The sequence below is a fragment of the Henckelia pumila genome, chromosome 3, assembly GCF_033568475.1.
Source record: "Henckelia pumila isolate YLH828 chromosome 3, ASM3356847v2, whole genome shotgun sequence".
Classification (NCBI taxonomy): Eukaryota; Viridiplantae; Streptophyta; class Magnoliopsida; order Lamiales; family Gesneriaceae; genus Henckelia; species Henckelia pumila.
In genome coordinates this window covers 83,067,006-83,084,751 of record NC_133122.1, presented here as the reverse complement: position 1 = coordinate 83,084,751, position 17,746 = coordinate 83,067,006, and the positions used below count along the sequence as shown (strand labels likewise).

The 17,746-nt window shown below is 39.6% G+C and overlaps 2 protein-coding genes across 2 annotated transcripts; both read left to right on the top strand.

Moving 5' to 3' along the window:
* Nucleotides 1-452: 452 nt before the first annotated feature.
* Nucleotides 453-4,939, top strand: LOC140889111 (uncharacterized). Its single transcript, XM_073296821.1, has 7 exons — nucleotides 453-617; nucleotides 732-836; nucleotides 1,516-1,617; nucleotides 1,802-1,820; nucleotides 2,147-2,388; nucleotides 3,416-3,873; nucleotides 4,573-4,939. The coding sequence occupies exons 1-7, from the start codon at nucleotides 453-455 to the stop codon at nucleotides 4,937-4,939; spliced, it is 1,458 nt and encodes a 485-aa protein (XP_073152922.1).
* A 2,674-nt stretch (nucleotides 4,940-7,613) lies between these two features.
* LOC140889110 (uncharacterized) lies at nucleotides 7,614-8,338 on the top strand. The gene is made up of 2 exons (XM_073296820.1): nucleotides 7,614-7,637; nucleotides 8,003-8,338. Exons 1-2 carry the CDS (start codon nucleotides 7,614-7,616, stop codon nucleotides 8,336-8,338), a joined length of 360 nt encoding a protein of 119 aa, XP_073152921.1.
* Nucleotides 8,339-17,746: the final 9,408 nt, after the last annotated feature.

Sequence of the window (17,746 nt, the reverse complement as noted above, 5' to 3'; positions counted from 1 at the left end):
AATATTGAAAAATTGGATATTAAATTTTAATTTTTTTTTGTTATTTATTTGAAAAACGACAACATTTTTTAGTTGTTGTCGTAGGAGTTTAAAATTGTTGTAAAAAGTCTTTACACGTTCAAAGACAACAGCTAAAAATTGTTGTTTTTGAGAAAAAAGACAACAATTTTTAAACGTTGTAAAACTGTTGTCTTTAATAGAAAAGACAACAAGTAAAAACTGTTGTCTTTGAGCGCGATTTTTTACAACATGGCTTTTTACAACATTTTTAAATCCTCTACGACAACTTATAAAAAATGTTGTCTTTAGGAGTTTTTCTTGTAGTGACGATAAAAATTAATAGTGTTCTTGAAGATATTATTAGACTACGTTTGTTTTCGTTTTCTCTCAGGGATCAGGCAAGATGTTGGCTTCAATCATTACCATTGGGGAGCATAAATACTTGGGAGGACATGGCAGTGAAGTTTTTGGAAAAATATTATTCTCCTGCTAACTCCACTCAATTGAAGATTAAGATCAACACGTTTAGGCAGCATGATTCCGAACAGCTGTATGAGGCATGTGAGAATTACAAGGACTTGCTGAGAAGGTGCCCGAACCACAACTACAAAGAATGGGTGCAAATCGAATAGTTTTACAATGGACTGAATGCACCCATGAGGATGTCTGTGGATTCGACTGCTGGAGGCACTATATTTGCAAAGGATCCTACTTAGGCGTATGAAATGCAGGAACAAATGGAGATCGATAACATTCAATGGCCTATTGAACAAGTTGGAGTCAAGAAATCAGTCGGAGTTTATGTTATAGACCCTATCACATCTCTGTCTGTTCAAGTCTCCGCATTGAAAATGTAAATAGCTGCTATGAACAAAGTGAGTACGAGAAATTCTGAAGGTGTGACTATCACCATTTAAGAGTCACATACTTCTGATGAGGCACAATACATCAACAACAGAGGCTATGGAGGCTATCTAGGTAATCCTGTCCCAAATAATTATCATCCAGGTTTGCGTAATCATGAAAATTTCTTTTATGAAAATAAAAAGAACGTATTGAATTTCTATCCGGGATTTAATACGAACAAGGGATAAGAGAAACAATCTTTTGAAGATTTAGCTGGGACTTTTGTTGCGGAATCTGGTCGAAGGATGGAAATGACTACATCTCATCTTGATAGCATGGAAACACATATGAGCAATATGGGTGCCACGATGAAATCTTTGGAGACACAATTGGACAGCTGAAAAATGCATTGAAGGATCAAAACAATGGTTAGTTTCCGAGTAACACTGATGTGAATCCAAAAGAACAGTGCAAATCCATAGCGTTGAGAAGTGGAAAATAAATCGAGGCTGATGAACCCAAAGCTGTGGTTGAGAAGGAAAAGATGGTTGAGATGCTAAATTAGGAGATAACAAGAATATAAAAAACATGCATACAGAGTCAAAGAATGCATCAAAACAAAAATCTGTTCAAAAACCTAATCTTCCTTACCCGTAGAAATTTCTACAGATTTTCAAGAAGATCCACATCAACATCCCATTTGATGATGCATTGGATCAAATACCCAATTATGCAAAATTAATAAATGATGTGATGTTGAGGAAGAGGAAGGTGAGGAGTATGAATTAGTGAACTTGATTGAAGAGTGCAGCGCCATCCTCCAAAAGAAGCTGTCACAAAAATTAAAGGATCCAGGGAGTCTTATTATTCCTTGCTATATTGGTGGAGCTCATGTAAGTAGGGTTTTATGTGATTTAGGAACAAGTATTAACTTGATGTCATTTTCTGTTTACAGAGACTTGGAGCTTGGAGAAGTAAAACCGACCACTATCACCTTGCACCTGACAGATAGAAGCGTCATATATCCACGTGGATTGTAGAAAATGTCTTGGTGAAGGTGGACAATTTTATTTTTCCTGCTGATTTCGTGATTTTGGATATGGAAGAATACCATGAAGCCTTTAATATTTTGGATATCGTTTCTAGCCACCAATAGATGTGCACAAAGGAGAACTCACACTACGAGTTGGGGGAGAAGCTATGATATTTAACATCTGACATGCCATGAGAGGACCCAACGAGGTAAGTACATGTAAAAGCATTGAAGTTATTAATTTTGATGTATCTTTTGAACATGTAGGAAGTAGAGACCTGTTGGAGTGGTGCTTGGTTAGTTCCACTGAAGCTACAGTGGAAGATGATTGGGAACTCCGTGAGCAAGAATTGGCTCCCAATAGTTTTCCTGTAGATAAGAAGGTGAGCTCAAAAAGAGAAGATGTGTTAGAAAAATGCGATACTGAGGTACCATTAGCTACTCATGATCACAAAGAATTGCCTAACCATTTATGCTATGCATTCTTAGGTGACAAGTCAACTTACCTGGTAATATATCTTCTTCCATTACTTTGAATGAAAAAGATAAATTATTGAGAGTATTAAGGAAGTTTAAAACTTCTTTAGGTTGGTCAATTTCTGATATCAAGAGAATTATTCCCACTATATGCATGCATAAGATTTTAATGGAAGAGTCATACTCTCCTTATGTTGATCATCAAAGGTGATTGAATCCCGCCATGAAAGAAGTAGTTAAAAATGGGGTTCTGAAATTGTTGAATGCTGGAGTTATTTATGCTATTTTTTATAGTAGCTGGGTGTTTCCTGTAAAAGTAGTTCCTAAGAGGGTGGAATGACTGTGGCAATGAATGAAAATAATGAATTGGTTTCTACTCGTACTATAACTGGTTGGCGAGTGTGTATCAATTATAGGAAGTTAAATAAGGCCACTCGTAAAGATCACTTCCCACTTCTATTTATTTATCGAATGCTTGATAGACTTGCTGGTTATTGTCATGACTACTGATTTTTAGATGGTTATTCAGCTTATAACCAGATTGCTATAGCACCGAAAGATTAGGAGAAAACTACATTTACGTTTCCCAATGGCACGTTTGCCTTTATGAGGATTCTCTTTGGGTTGTGCAATGCACTTGCTACGTTTCAGCGGTGTATGATGGCCATATTTGCAGATATGGTGGAAGAAATCATGGAAGTTTTCATGGATGAATTCTGGATATTTGGCTCGTCGTTTGATCACTATTTGCATAACTTTCCCTTATTTTGCAGAGATTTCAAGAAAAGAACCTAGTTATTAATTAGGAGAAGTGTAACTTCATGGTCCAATGGTGCATTGTCCTTGGAAATAAAACATCATCTAGGGGATTAGAGGTAGACATAGCCAAAGTGGTGGCGATCGAAAAAATTCCACCATCAAGGAAAGGGCATAAGAAGCTTTTTAGGACATGCAGGGTTTTATCGTAGATTTATTAAATATTTCTCTAAGATTACTAAACCCCTTTGTAATTTACTTGAGAAAGATTCCGCTTTTATTTTTTATGATGACTGTGTGCAGGCTTTCGAAAAGATCAAGAAGGCATTGGGGACAACACCTATTATGATAGTTCTGGTTTGGAAGGAGCCATTCGAGTTGATGCGCAATGCCAACAACTATGCAGTTGGAGCTGTTTTGGGCCAACGAAGGGAAAATATTTTTAGGGCACTCTACTATGCGAGTCGTACTATGGACGCCACACAACAAAACTACACCACCACTGAAAAGGAAATGCTTGTAGTAGTTTTTGCGTGCGACAAATTTAGGCCCTATTTGATTGGAACGAAGGTAGTTGTCTACACTGACCATGCGGCTATTAGATACATATTTTCAAAAAAGGATGCAAAGCCTCGTTTGATCAGATGGATCTTGTTATTACAAGAGTTTGATTTTGAGGTCAAGGACAAAAAGGAAAGTGAGAATAAAGTGGTTGATCACTTGTCTAGACTTGAATTGGAGGGAGAAAAAAAAAAGGAGAGGTAACAATCAAAGAAGTTATTTTTTCGATGAACAACTCTTTGAGGTAATTTCTAATCTCCCATGGTATGTTGACATTGCTAATTTTTTGTCTTGTGGTGTTTTGCCTCCAGAATTGAACCATCATCAGAAAAAGAAGTTCTTTCATGACGTAAAGTACTTTTTGTGGGATTACCCATACGTATTCAAAATATGCGCTGACCGAGTGATTAGACGTTGTGTGGGGGTCAAGAATCACGTGAAATTCTGAAGAAATGTCATTCTGCACCATATGGAGGGCATTTTGGAGCCACCCGAACAGCTACTAAGGTACCACAGTCTTGTTTCTACTGGCCAAATTTGTTCAAAGATAGTTATACCTTGGTAAAATCCTATGATAAATGCAAAAGGTTTGGTAATATTTCTAGACATCATGAGTTACCACTGACAAATATTTTGGAGGTAGAACACTTTGATGTATGGGGGACTGATTTTATGGGACCATTCCCACCATATCTTGACCAATCATATATTTTATTAGCGATCGATTATGTGTCAAAGTGGTTAGAAGCAATTGCCACCAGTACTAACGATGCTCGTGTTGTAGCAAAATTTTTGCACAAAAATATCTTCACGAGGTTTCGAACGCAAAGAGCCATCTTAAGTGATGAAGGTACACACTTATGCAATAAAATATTCTATTCGCTCTTGGCTAAATACAGTGTGAAGCATAAGGTGGCACTGATCTATCACCCGCAATCCAATGGACATGCTGGAATTTCTAACAGGGAGATAAAACAATTCTTGGAGAAGCCAATGAACACTAACCAGAAGGATTGGGCAATCAAGCTTGACGACACATTGTGGGAATACCGAACTGCATTCAATACACCTATTGGGATTTCTCCTTATAGGTTCGTCTATGAGAAAGCATTTCACCTGCCACTTGAATTAGAGCATCGAGCTTTTTGGGTCATCAAGAAGCTAAATTTTGACATGAAGGATGCTGGAACAAAGAGATTTCTCCAGTTGAATGAGATGGAAGAATTTCGCAATGAAGCTTACAATAATGCCAAGATATGCAAATAACAGACAGAGAAGTGGCATGAAAAACTAATCTTCCGAAGGGATTTTGAACTTGAACAACAAGAGTTGCTATTTAACTCTAGCCTAAAATTGTTCCCAAGTAATCTTAAGTCGCGATGGTCAGGACCTTTTATAGTGGAGAAAGTGTATCCACATGGATTCGAGCTAATATGCAATGATGGGCGGACATTCAAGGTGAATGGAAAACGAGTTCTGCACTACTATGATAATGAAGTGAGGAATATTTATAACATTCCACTAAACGAGCCAAACTGAGAAGTGACACCAGTCAGGCTAATGACTTTAAACTAAACGCTTCTTTGGAGGCAACCCAATGAAGTATCCTTTATTTGATTTACTTTATGTTGTTTTGTTTCATTTTTTTTTTCATTTTGTAGTCAATTATTTCTATTTGGTCGGGCATGTGGAGACTAGACAATAATTATAATCATGATTTTTTTTGTAGGTGAAAAAAAATTGTGAAGTCTCATGTGTCTAGGCCTCGAAATCAGCACCTAAGCGCTTAATTGAAGTCCCAAGATGAGAAGTTGCAGCGCCTAACTAGTTCCTCAGCGCTTACCACATTGTGGAATGCCGAAGCTGTAGCTCCTTGGCGCTACATCTTAGCGCCTAGGCTCCTTCTCCATATTCTTCAAGAAGTCTCCATCTCCCCTCACTTTATTTCACAAAATAGAGGCCTATTCCACCAACAATCCAAATCCTAATCTCCATTCCATTATTAATCTATATATGAATGGATTCTCTCCACAAAGAGAAACCTAGAGTTTTTTAAGCTTCGGAGTGAAAGAATCACAAATGACGGATTTGACCGAGATTTGAGTATATTTTTGGGGTTACGTCACAAGGTAACAATTGCTTTTGCAAATTTTTTATTTGTTGCTTAGAATTTGAAGGTGGTTGAAGGAGGTAATTGGTGCACAACAATTGTTTGTCGAATTTTTTTAGTTGAGTACTAAATTTGAAATTGGGAAGTCTTGGTTGTTGTGTTGCTGTTGTTGGATCTCGGTTCTTTCATGCCTGAAAACGCAGCGAAAGTTTAAAATTTTAGGTAAAAACCGATTACTTGTGTAGCATTCGAAAATCATTAAACTTTTGCTATGTTTCCAAGCACGATAGAACCAAAATCCAACAGTGGTATCAGAGACTAGATTGCTCTTTATCGTGTATCATTTTTTGAATATTGTATTGAGGTCAATTTCTAACCGCATGAGAAAATCAAAATCTCTCAACTTAGGGGATGTTTTTGTCTTATTTTCGAAAAATATTGTTGTTCATTTTCGGGTAGCAAGGGGCAACCCTTTTAATAATTAAAAAAAAATTGCCCGAAATCCCATGACGGAGCTTTGACAACGACTATGACGACTAAAGTTTCCAAAATGTGTTTTGGGATATCCAAGGTCCTGAACCTTAAGTTGTTGAGCCATTGAAGTGGTTGATTTTTTGTTTATGAAAATTCAAAATTTATGAAATATATGTATTTTCTCATGAAATAAATAACTAAAGTGAGACTTTGATTATTTATAGTAAATGATGATTTACAAGAAATTCAATTATAAATAAATTAATTGAAAAGTAAACAAAAGTTTTTGTTTATTTTGTTAATTTAATTTATAATCGTGTTCTTAGTGATTGGACCAAGATATATAATATTTTATAAATTGATTATTGTGATAATTAATTGATGGTCTATGATATGTGATATTATGCATGAAAAATGATCAAAAGTCCAAACCCAATTTTCTAGATGTATGTTAAGATATTTTATGTTGAATATGTTGTAATAATTATCAAATTTATAATGGGATTGGTTATAGTCCGTTCCCACCCCATGAGACATATCCCCATTTGTCATGGATATTTTATTGTAAAATATTTGATAGTGGAAGATCAAGATTGGAATATGGTGGACCATGATGAATTATGAAGATTCAAGACATTTAAATATTGGACGCTTATGTAATTGTGCATTTTCATCCCATGCATTTCCTAGGATTGGATCTAGGCTCGTGTTTGGCTCACACGGGCCAAATAGTGTTGGGGCGATTGATCATCCTTGTTAGTTTACTGTTTATAATATATGCATGATATATTATAAATAATGAGTATGTGCGTTATTATTTTATAATAACAAAGTTGCATGAATCCGGAAATCATACGAACAAACATGACGAGTTTTTAAAATTAATGATGAGACCATTTAAAAATTAAAAACCCTAATTTTGAATAAGATTCAAAATTAATATCAAGTATGAAAATGGAAATTATAAAGGCGTTTATAATTTTCTTGTCTTCCATCGACAATGGGTGCATGATGAACGCTATACGCGGTCAGTTTCCAGCTCATATTATTGGGGGTGGGGGGTCCCTGGACGCCAAAAAGTTGTGACATCAATTGAAATTGTGATGTGAACTACGTAGAACTCTCATGATTTTGGCTCATATTATCGGGGGAACTCATGGCCACCGTCCATTAAGCTTCAACACCGATGGGTAAGGATTGACACGTAAAGATGATCGACGTCATATTAATGGATCCTCATCAAGCGTGAGACAAATCATATAGATGCAATTGGAAACTACCTTTTGGAAATTGTGAATGAATGATATTATTCGGGATCATGACTGTCTAATTGGACCTTACGTACCTACTGAGGAAATGAGTTTCCCGTTTTCAATAGAGGTTAGTGAAAATGTCAAAAACAGTGGGAGCAAAAAAATTATAAATTAAAAGTCCATACTTTATATCTTATTAAATATTTTAAAATAGTCATTAACATTTATCTGTTATTATAGTTTTAGTACAAAATTTTTGACATGTCATCGATTCACAATCCATTATCTGCAATATTGGACAAACATGTACTGACCGGTCCAATTTACCTCAAATGGATGAAAAATCTGAAAATCGTCTTGAACTCGGAAAGGATAGCATATATACTTGATGACCCGCCCCCTGCTGAGGCTCCGGCTGAATGTAGTCCTGAGGAGCTACAGACTTTCAAGGATTGGTGTGACCATGACTTGAAATTCAAGTGTTATATGCAGGTTTCTATTTCTAATGAGCTGCAGAGGCGTTTTGAGGATGCTAAGAATACTGCTGACATTCATTTGCATCTCAAGGAGCTCTTTGGTGAGCAAACACGCCCTCTTAGACATGCGACCTTTCAGGAGCTGACCACTTTGTGCATACGAGATAGGGCTTCGGTCCATGAGCATCGCGTGAAGATGATTGGGCTTGTGGACAATATCATTGGCATGGATCATGTGTTTCCAGCCGAGTTGAATATGGACGTGTTACTCTTATCATTGTCGAGCTTGTTTGATTCTTTTGTGTTGAACTTCAACATGAACAAGATGGATCCATCCCTTGAGAATTGGTGAACATTATTGTTACGTATGAGTCCACAATCAAGAAGAAGAAGCCAAATCTTCTTCCTCTACTACTCTGGCAGCCTGCTTCGCCACCTCCTCCTCAGGGTCATAGGCAGTCCATGATATCTTCAGGGATGGCATTGATCACCTTCTGCAGGTCTGGGAACTTTGGTCCTGCATCAGCTTGTATCAGCCCAACCTCCTCAAATTTCCCCTTGCAGCCCTGGAATCCCAACTTCAAGAACTTGAAAGCTTTGGGACCTAATATCTCAAGGAAAGACTGGCTATGAATGAAGGCCTATAGTTGTACGACCTCTACAGCCCGGTACACCTCTAACTCTTCCTGAGCAGCCCTAGCCCCTGCTTCCCTAGCCTCCAATGCCCTCCTATGGCCTGCTGTCTCCGCTGTGATATGGTCACATTCGGTCTACATATAGGTGATGGAAGCCGAGTGTACCTCTTGGAACTTGGATATCTCCCGGGCCAACATTATTACTCGATCCTAGGCATGTGTGGCTTCTGCTCGGGCTTCTTGGCGCAACAAGGCGGACCGGTCTAGCCTACTATACAATTGCATCAGCCCCTGCATATAACATATCGTGATTATCATGAAGCACATATGACACGATACCTAAAAATGGCACTGAATTACTTGAATAATATCACTACTCCTACCCAGGGTGTAGGCCTTGAGTAGGATGGCCGCCAGATGTACCTTCTCTGCAGCAGAGCCCAAGGAGTGTAGAATATGGAACCCGAGGGCAGAGGATCCCTCTTGAATATGTTGGAAGTGGTTGTGTACTCGGGAGATAACCGGGGAGGTGAGAGAGGTTCCAACTGTGGAGTCTGGATCGCGTCAGGGCCCTTCTAGGAAGGACCTTCCCCTTGGTGGCCAATAGAGAGGACCACTGCCTCGGGACCCAGGGTCCCTTTTTTTCACATCCGGGGATGATCCAGAGCAGCGGAGTCATGCGGGGTCGCCACCGATCCAGCAGAATACCTCGAGGACTCGGGACTAGACGTTCAACGCGTTTCTCCTATTGGGGTGGATGTTGAGGCTGCTTGGAGACCTTGCAGCAGGAGCTCGTCCCTTGGTCTTTGAGGAGTTGGCATGACAGAATGGCTTGGAGATCCATTTCTTCAACACCTGAACGAATGGAAAAAGAGTTAGGATTACACAAATATTTGGGGAGGCTATGTAATAAAACCGTGTGAATGTGGAGTAAGGTGAACTCGTAGGATCAAGCGCACCAAAATATGAAATTCTCTGTCTCAACAAAATGAAGGGCCGCTCTCGATCGTGTGAACTCGCACGATCGAGCGTGCCCTCTGCCCAGAAAATATCGGAAAAGAACATGCTATAAACAACCTTCAACAACATTTCAAAATAGGGATTACAACATGGAACATCAACATTCATAACCAAATTCTCCTTATTCAATATAACAAGATAATGAAGTTCAATATCAAAACATGTTCCAACATAACTAGGTAGACATGCTGACACGACTTCTAAACCGAGTCCCACCACTAACTCTCCCTCTTGTTGATAACCGGGTCTTAGCTGACTTGATCCTGCCCCACCTGTTTCCAAGTATACATAAAAAACAAAAAAACAGCCGGATAACTCCGGTGAGAAAGATATTCCCAGTAAAAACAACATAACAAGTAATACAACAACAAACATGCTTTCAAGGCAACAACGTAATCAATATCAATGTAATGAAATGCATGTCTTTAAATCGGGATATCAATTCTGATAAACGATGGATTGCTGCTGTGCTTTTGGGATCCCGAGGATGAGATCACGTAACAACTCACCGACTCACCCAATCGAGGTGGTGCCACGTATCCCACTCCCCTAGACTTTGGTGCAACTATAAGAAGTATGCTGACACTAGGTGAACCTCTACACCCAGGCCAATCAATCAACAAAATACGAGTTCCACATGCTAGAACAAGTATTGATGCAAGTATGTGATTTTAAGGGAAACTCGAGAACCAACTATCCCGAGTATGCTATCCCGCTAACGATGACTGCTTTTACTTTTCAATGCAATAGCTCCAACTCTGGATAAGCTACAACAAAAGATTGTATCAAAAACTATACAACCTAAACAACAACAATGGTTCAAGGAAATCTCTTTACCGTTCTTCGTCCAACTCGCGACGATCAAATACTGCCAACACAGGGCTCGACAAAATCCAAACGAATCTGTACAAAGGCAAGGAAGATCAACAACGACGATCAAAATTCAATAGCCAAAGTTCTATGATTCAAATGGTTCAAAATCTCAAAACTCAAACCGGTGGCATAACGACTTTAACTGAATAAACCGGAAAGGCAGACAGCAGATCAATATCGATATCAACTCATATCAATGCTAATACAACAATAACAAAGCAATTCCAACACATCTCAAAAACCTCATTTTCGAAATATGCTTCCAAAAATCATAAGAATTCCGAACGTCGCTCTATTTCAAAACTGACAGATAATAAATGATCAGAACTCTGCCAAGAACAACATACTCGAAACTTAATCGATTCTAACAACATCCAAAAAATAAAACGTATCTAATCATAGAAAAACTTACGATAGAATGAAGCTCTCGCTGCAGTAATCGCTAATCTGCCTTCATAAATAATTTCTAACGGCTTGATCGAGTTCGGACTGAAATCCCAAAGCTTGGGAGCTCAAAGGGACGTCTTCAATGGAGGGAGGTGGCCAAGGGATGAAGATGGAGGCAAGAATGAGTCAAATATCCTTATAAATGTCTAATAAAACCGATATTTGCGTTTTAGTCCATGAAAAATCCAAAATTTGCAAAATAGACCCTGATCAAAAACAAGTTGGCTCTTGAACTCTGTAATCTCCGATTAACTCAAATAAACTCATTTAAGATAAAAACGGGACTTTACAATTCTCCCCCTCTAAGAAGAGATTTTGTCCTCGAAATCAATAAGAATCACAACTCATAAGATAGAATAAAGAACTAAAGGAAGTAAGAAGAACTCACATCATCCGAATAACTCAGGAAAACGTTGTCTCTTGTCGGATTCTGTCTCCCAAGTTGCTTCCTTGACCCCGTGACAGCTCCACTGTACTTTCACCAATGGAATCAACTTGGTTCTGAGCTGCTTCTCCTTCCGATCAAGGATCTGAATTGGTTGTTCAAAATAGCTCAGAGTCTCGTCTAACTCAGCTTCGTCAGGCTGAAGAATATGAGAAGGATCTGGATGATACTTCCGCAGCATAGAGGCGTGAAAAACGTCGTGAATACCAGATAAAGACGGAGGAAGTGCAAGTCTGTAGGCAAGATCGCCTATCTTCTCGAGAATCTCGTACGGCCCGATGAATCTCGGAGATAACTTCCCTCTATTACCAAATCTGACAGTACCTCTAAAAGGATAAATCTTTAGTAAAACTCGGTCTCCCTGCTCGAAACTCAGAGGTCTACATCTGACATTCGCATATTTCTCCTGTCTATCTTGAGATAACTTCATTCTCAACTGAATGATCTTAACTTGCTCTGCCATATCAGGTGACTCTTATGATCGTCCCAAAACAACGGAGATCGGCACTTCTTACCGTACAATGCCTCAAAAGACATCATACCGATACTCGCTTGAAAGCTGTTGTTGTAAGAAAACTCAACAAGAGGCAAAGAATCTTGCCAACTAGTGCCAAAGTCTAGCACTACCGCTCACAGCATATCCTCTAACATCTGGATAGTCCGCTCTGACTGTCCATCGGTCTGAGGATGATAAGCTGTATTCAGATGCAATCGAGTAACAATTGCCTCCTGCAGACTGTGCCAAAAGTGCGAAGTGAATCTAGGGTCTCGGTCTGAAACGATCGACTTTGGCACACCATACAATCTCACAACATTGTTAACATATAACTCAGTCATCTGATCGTAACGATACGTCATCCTGTATGGAATAAAACAAGCAGACTTCGTCAATCTGTTGATCACTACCCAAATAGCATCGCATCCTCAAACAGATCGCGGTAGCTTCATTACGAAATCCATAGAAATGTGATCCCATTCCCATTCAGGAACAGATAGACTGTGCAACAGACCACCCGGTCGCTTCCTTTCTTCTTTCACTTGCTGACAGTTCAAACATCGAGATACAAACCTCGCAACATCTCTCTTCATTCTCTTCCACCAAAACTGGTTCTTCAGATTGTTGTACATCTTACGACCTCCAGGATGAACACTGAATCGACTGCAATGAGCCTATCGGAGAATACGCTGTCTCAACTCCGAAATATCAGGCACAAAAATACGGTTACTCACAAACAAAACGTAATCTCTAACCTGGAATTTAAACTGATGCCCAGATCTGACTTTTTCTACTGAAACCTGAATGCTCGGATCAGACTTCTGTGCTTCTTTGATCAATACAAACAGCTCTGGCTCGGCTTGAATAGCGCATACTCTGATAGTCTTCCTATCTGATTCAAACTCCAGACCAAAAGTGCAACAATCATCAATCAACTGAGAAACACCAATAGTAAAAAGAGATAAAGAACAAAGCTTTCGGCTCAAGGCATCTGCAACTGCATTCGAATTTCCCGGATAATACTGATTTCACAGTCGAAATCCTTCAACAGGTCTAACCATCTTTTCTGTCTCATATTCAGTTCCGCTTGAGAAAACAAGTACTTAAGACTCTTATGATCAGAAAATATCTTGAAAGACTCACCATACAGATAGTGACGCCAGATCTTCAAAGCAAATACGATCGCAGCTAGTTCAAGATCATGAACCGGATAACGAGTCTCGTGCGACTTCAGCTGCCTTGATGCATACGCTATCACATGCTTATGCTGCATAAGTACACAACCCAAGCCTCTGTTAGAAGCATCACAAAAGACGGTGAAACCTCCAGTACCTTTCGGAATAGAAAGAATCGAAGCACTGGTCAGTCTCCTCTTCAGATCAACAAAGCTAGCCTCACACTCCGCAGTACAGACAATAGGTGCATTTTTATGAGTCAGCTGGGTAATTGGCTTGGCAATAGACGAGAAACCCTTGATAAATCGGCGATAATAACCAGCTAAACCCATAAAGCTTCGGATCTCAGGTACTGATGTCGGTCTAGGCCAATTCATAACCGCTTCAATCTTGCTGGGATCGACAGAAATCCCATCTCCAGAAATAATGTGCCCAAGAAAGACAACTCGATCTAACCAGAATTCACACTTAGATAGCTTGGCAAACAACTGTTCAACTAGTAAAATCTACAAGACGATCCTCAAGTGCTCTGTATGGTCAGTACGGTTCTTCGAATAGATAAGAATATCATCGATGAAGATAATGACAAACTCATCTAAATAGCGCTGAAAGATGCGGTTCATCAAACCCATAAAAACCGCTGGAGCGTTAGTCAAACCGAACTGCATGACTATAAACTAAAAATGACCATACCTCGTTCTGAATGCGGTCTTAGGAACATCTTCCTCTTGCACTCTCAGCTGATGATAACCTGACCTCAGATCAAGCTTCGAATAGACAGAAGAACCCCGCAGCTGATCAAAAAGGTCATCTATTCGGGGTAAAGGATACCTGTTCTTGATTGTAGCCTGATTCAACTGACGGTAGTCAATGCAGAGCCGCATAGAACCATCCTTCTTCCGAACAAATAGAATAGGAGCACCCTAGGGCGATACACTAGGTCTGATGTATCCCTTGGCAATCAAATCCTCAAGCTGCTCCTTCAACTCTCTCAATTCAATCGGTGTCATACGATATGGAGCTTTGGAAATAGGTTGAGTACCTAACACCAAATCGATGCTGAATTCGATCTCTCGAATAGGCGGCAATCCAGGAACATCTTCCGGAAATACATCAGCAAAATCTCTAACCACTAGTATATCAACCAATTCAGGGCTAGATTTCAGTACATCAACTGCATACACCAAAAATCCCTCTGCACCTCTCTGTAACAAATGAGTCATAGATAATATTGAAATCAAAGGAATTCTAGATCGAGAACCCTTACCGAAGAATTTCCACTCGTCTGCCATTTCAGGTATAAACCTGACAACTTTCTGAAAACAATCGACGGTTGCCATGTACGTGGTTAAAGCATCTATACCAACAATACAGTCAAAATATGACAGCCCAAGTACAATACAGTCGAACTCTAGAATATTTCCCTCAAAACAAAGTTCACAGTTCCTGACTAATCTGACAGAAACAATTCCTCCACCCAAAGGTGAAGTAACAACTACTACAGTAGGCAACAACTCAGTAGGCAAAGCATGCAATAACACAAATTTCTCAGAGATAAAGGAATGAGAAGCACCTGTATCTATTAAAACATGAGCAGAATAACCGAAAATCGAACAGTTACCTGCTATAACATCGTCTGGTGCTGCCTGAGCCTGATCCTCTGTCAAAGCAAAGACTCGTGCCTGCTGTCTTGGAGGCTGGTTCGCACTAGGGTTACCTCCCTATCTGTTATGCTGCTGTGGCTAGAAAGAGTGAACTGCAGAAGACTGTCTCTCAGGCTGAGCTGTAAGTCTAGATGAACTCCCACTCTGAGCTCGATCTCTACTACGCTGAGAGCACACCTTAGAAAAATGTCCCGGTTGCTGATAGGTGTTGCAGTTCCCAAAAACTCCTACACACTGATCTGGTGAGTGTCTACCTCCACACTTGCTGCAATACAAGGACGTTGATCCAGAACTCTGTCCTAAACCAAACTGCTTGGAACCACTGGAACTAGAAGAACTGTTCCCCTGCCTCTTGAACTTCTTCCCCCTTGCTTTGTACTGATCCTTTCTATTTCCACCACTGCTTCCACCTACATACCTCTGTTGCTGGTTCTGATACTGAGGTGGCTGATTCTGAGAATGTCTCTGCTGCTGTGGTACCATCTGATTTCCTCTCTGTCTCCACAAACCCGCTTCAGCTCCCTTTGCGTGATTCATGGTATCCACAAAGTTATCAGGTCTAGCAGTTTTTACCAACATGAAAATGTCAGGATTCAAGCCGTTGATGAACTGATCGGCTTTGGCCTCTTCACTATCGGCAATGTGCGGTGCAAAATGCAACAAGCTGTCAAACTTGGCTACGTAATCCTCAATGTTCAGATTCCCTTGCCTCATATTGTCCTTTTTGTACGAAACAGGGAAAAACCGCTTATAAAACTCAGTTTTGAAAAGAGACCAAGTAACAACTGTACCACGATTCTCCATGGATCTCTTCGTCATGATCCACCAGTTCTTAGCAACACCACGGAGCTGATGAATGACTAACGTGGTTCGACGGTCGTCGGAGTAATCAAGGGAATCGAACAACTGATCAATGTCGTCCAACCAGCTTTCAAAATCAATCGGATTTTTTGTACCCAACAACAAGGGCGGATTAAATAACTGAAACCTCTTCAGCAAAGTTTACATCGGCGTCGCTGTAGCATCCAACTGATCAACTTTAGTACTAGCTTGCTCAGTAGTAGGAGTAACTGGCGGTGGGTTTTTGTTAATCAATCAACGAGGAACCATCTAATAATCAAAGGTTAGGACACAAGATATCTCAATCGCTGCAAACGGTGCCTTTTACAACCTCTCAGAAATCAGATACCCGCCGATAACAAAAACAGTTATATCTCAAGTAGTCCATGATTTATAAATTAAATCACATAATCATGTAATTCAAATACTTCTCAATTAATAAAGCATGCTCGCATGGAATTAAATAAACAATTAAATAACTTAAACACATGCGAGGAGCCAATACATGCGGACTCGAACTACCCCGCTCACTCTAGTTCAACCAAGAATCTTAACTCTCTGATACCACTTAATGTGAGACCTCGGTTCTAATCCTCCAACGTTAATATAATGTAAACTAACATCAATTAATATTCAAAAGTCAAGGCAAGACAATTAATTTATTTTTTTATAAAAAAACAGGGCTGCACTCGATCGCATGAACTCGTGCGATCGAGCGCACCAATCATACCTCAAGTTCTGCCGGAGAAACTCAAGCCTTGCGCTCGATCCTATGAACTCGTAGGATCGAGCGCACCAAAATATGAAATTCTCGAGCGCGCCCTCTGCCCAAAAAATATCAGAAAATAACATGCTATAAACAACCTTCAACAACATTTCAAAATAGGGATTACAACATGCAACATCAACATTCGATAATCAAAGTCGCCTTATTCAATACAACAAGATAACGAAGTTCAATATCAAAACATGTTCCAACATAACTAGGTAGACTTGCTGACACGACTTCTAAACCGAGTCCCACCACTAACTCTCCCTCTTGTTGCTAACCGGGTCTTCGCTGACTTGATCCTGCCCCACCTGTTGCCAAGTACACATACTAAACAAAGTAACAGCCGGATAACTCCGGTGTGAAAGATATTCCCAGTAAAAACAACATAACAAGTAATACAACAACAAACATGCTTTCAAGGCAACAACGTAATCAATATCAACGTAATGAAATGCATGTCTTTAAATCGGGATATCAATTCTGATAAACGAGGGATTGATGCTTTGCTTTTGGGATCCCGAGGATGAGATCACGTAACGACTCACCGACTCACCCAATCTAGGTGGTGCCACGTATCCCACTCCCCTAGACTTTGGTGCAACTATAAGGAGTATGCTGACACTAGGTAAACCTCTACACCCAGGCCACTCACAGTATAGACCCCAAAACGTCTAAACAAAAAGGGTTGTTCTGCCCGCTGAAATCAAAGTTGGCTCAAGATGAATGCATAACAAAACATAAAACTTAAGCCACATAATCAAAAGCTCAATCAATCAACAAAATACGAGTTCCACATGCTAGAACAAGTATTGATGCAAGTATGTGATTTTAAGGGAAACTCAAGAACCAACTGTCCCAAGTATTCTATCCTGCTAACGATGGCTGCTTTTACCTTTCAATGCAATAGCTCCAACTCTGGATAAGCTACAACAAAAGATCGTATCAAAAACTATACAACCTAAACAACAACAACGGTTCAAGGAAATCTCTTTACCGTTCTTCGTCCAACTCGCGACAATCAAATGCTGCCAACACAGGGCTCAAATAACTAAAAATGAATCTGTACGAAGTCAAGGAAGATCAGCAACGACGATCAAAATTCAATAGCCAAAGTTCTACGATTCAAACGGTTCAAAATCTCAAAACTCAAACCGGCGGCATAACGGCTATAACTGAATAAACCGGAAACGCAGACAGCAGATCAATATCGATATCAACTCATATCAATGCTAATACAACAATAACAAAGCAATTCCAACACATCTCAAAAACCTCATTTTCGAAATATGCTTCCAAAAATCATAACAATTCCGAACGTCGCTCTATTTCAAAACCGACAGATAATAAACGATCAGAACTCTGCCAAGAACAACATACTCGAAACTTAATCGAT

Bases quoted from the DNA above. Each gene is read 5' to 3' on its own strand.
- LOC140889111 (XM_073296821.1), top strand. From the start codon at position 453: ATGGCAGTGAAGTTTTTGGAAAAATATTATTCTCCTGCTAACTCCACT. The intron at 2,389-3,415 runs GTAATATATCTT...GACTGTGTGCAG, and splicing joins GTGACAAGTCAACTTACCTG to GCTTTCGAAAAGATCAAGAA. The intron at 3,874-4,572 runs GTAACAATCAAA...GGCTAAATACAG, and splicing joins GGAGAAAAAAAAAAGGAGAG to TGTGAAGCATAAGGTGGCAC.
- LOC140889110 (XM_073296820.1), top strand. From the start codon at position 7,614: ATGAGTTTCCCGTTTTCAATAGAG. The intron at 7,638-8,002 runs GTTAGTGAAAAT...TGTTATATGCAG, and splicing joins GTTTCCCGTTTTCAATAGAG to GTTTCTATTTCTAATGAGCT.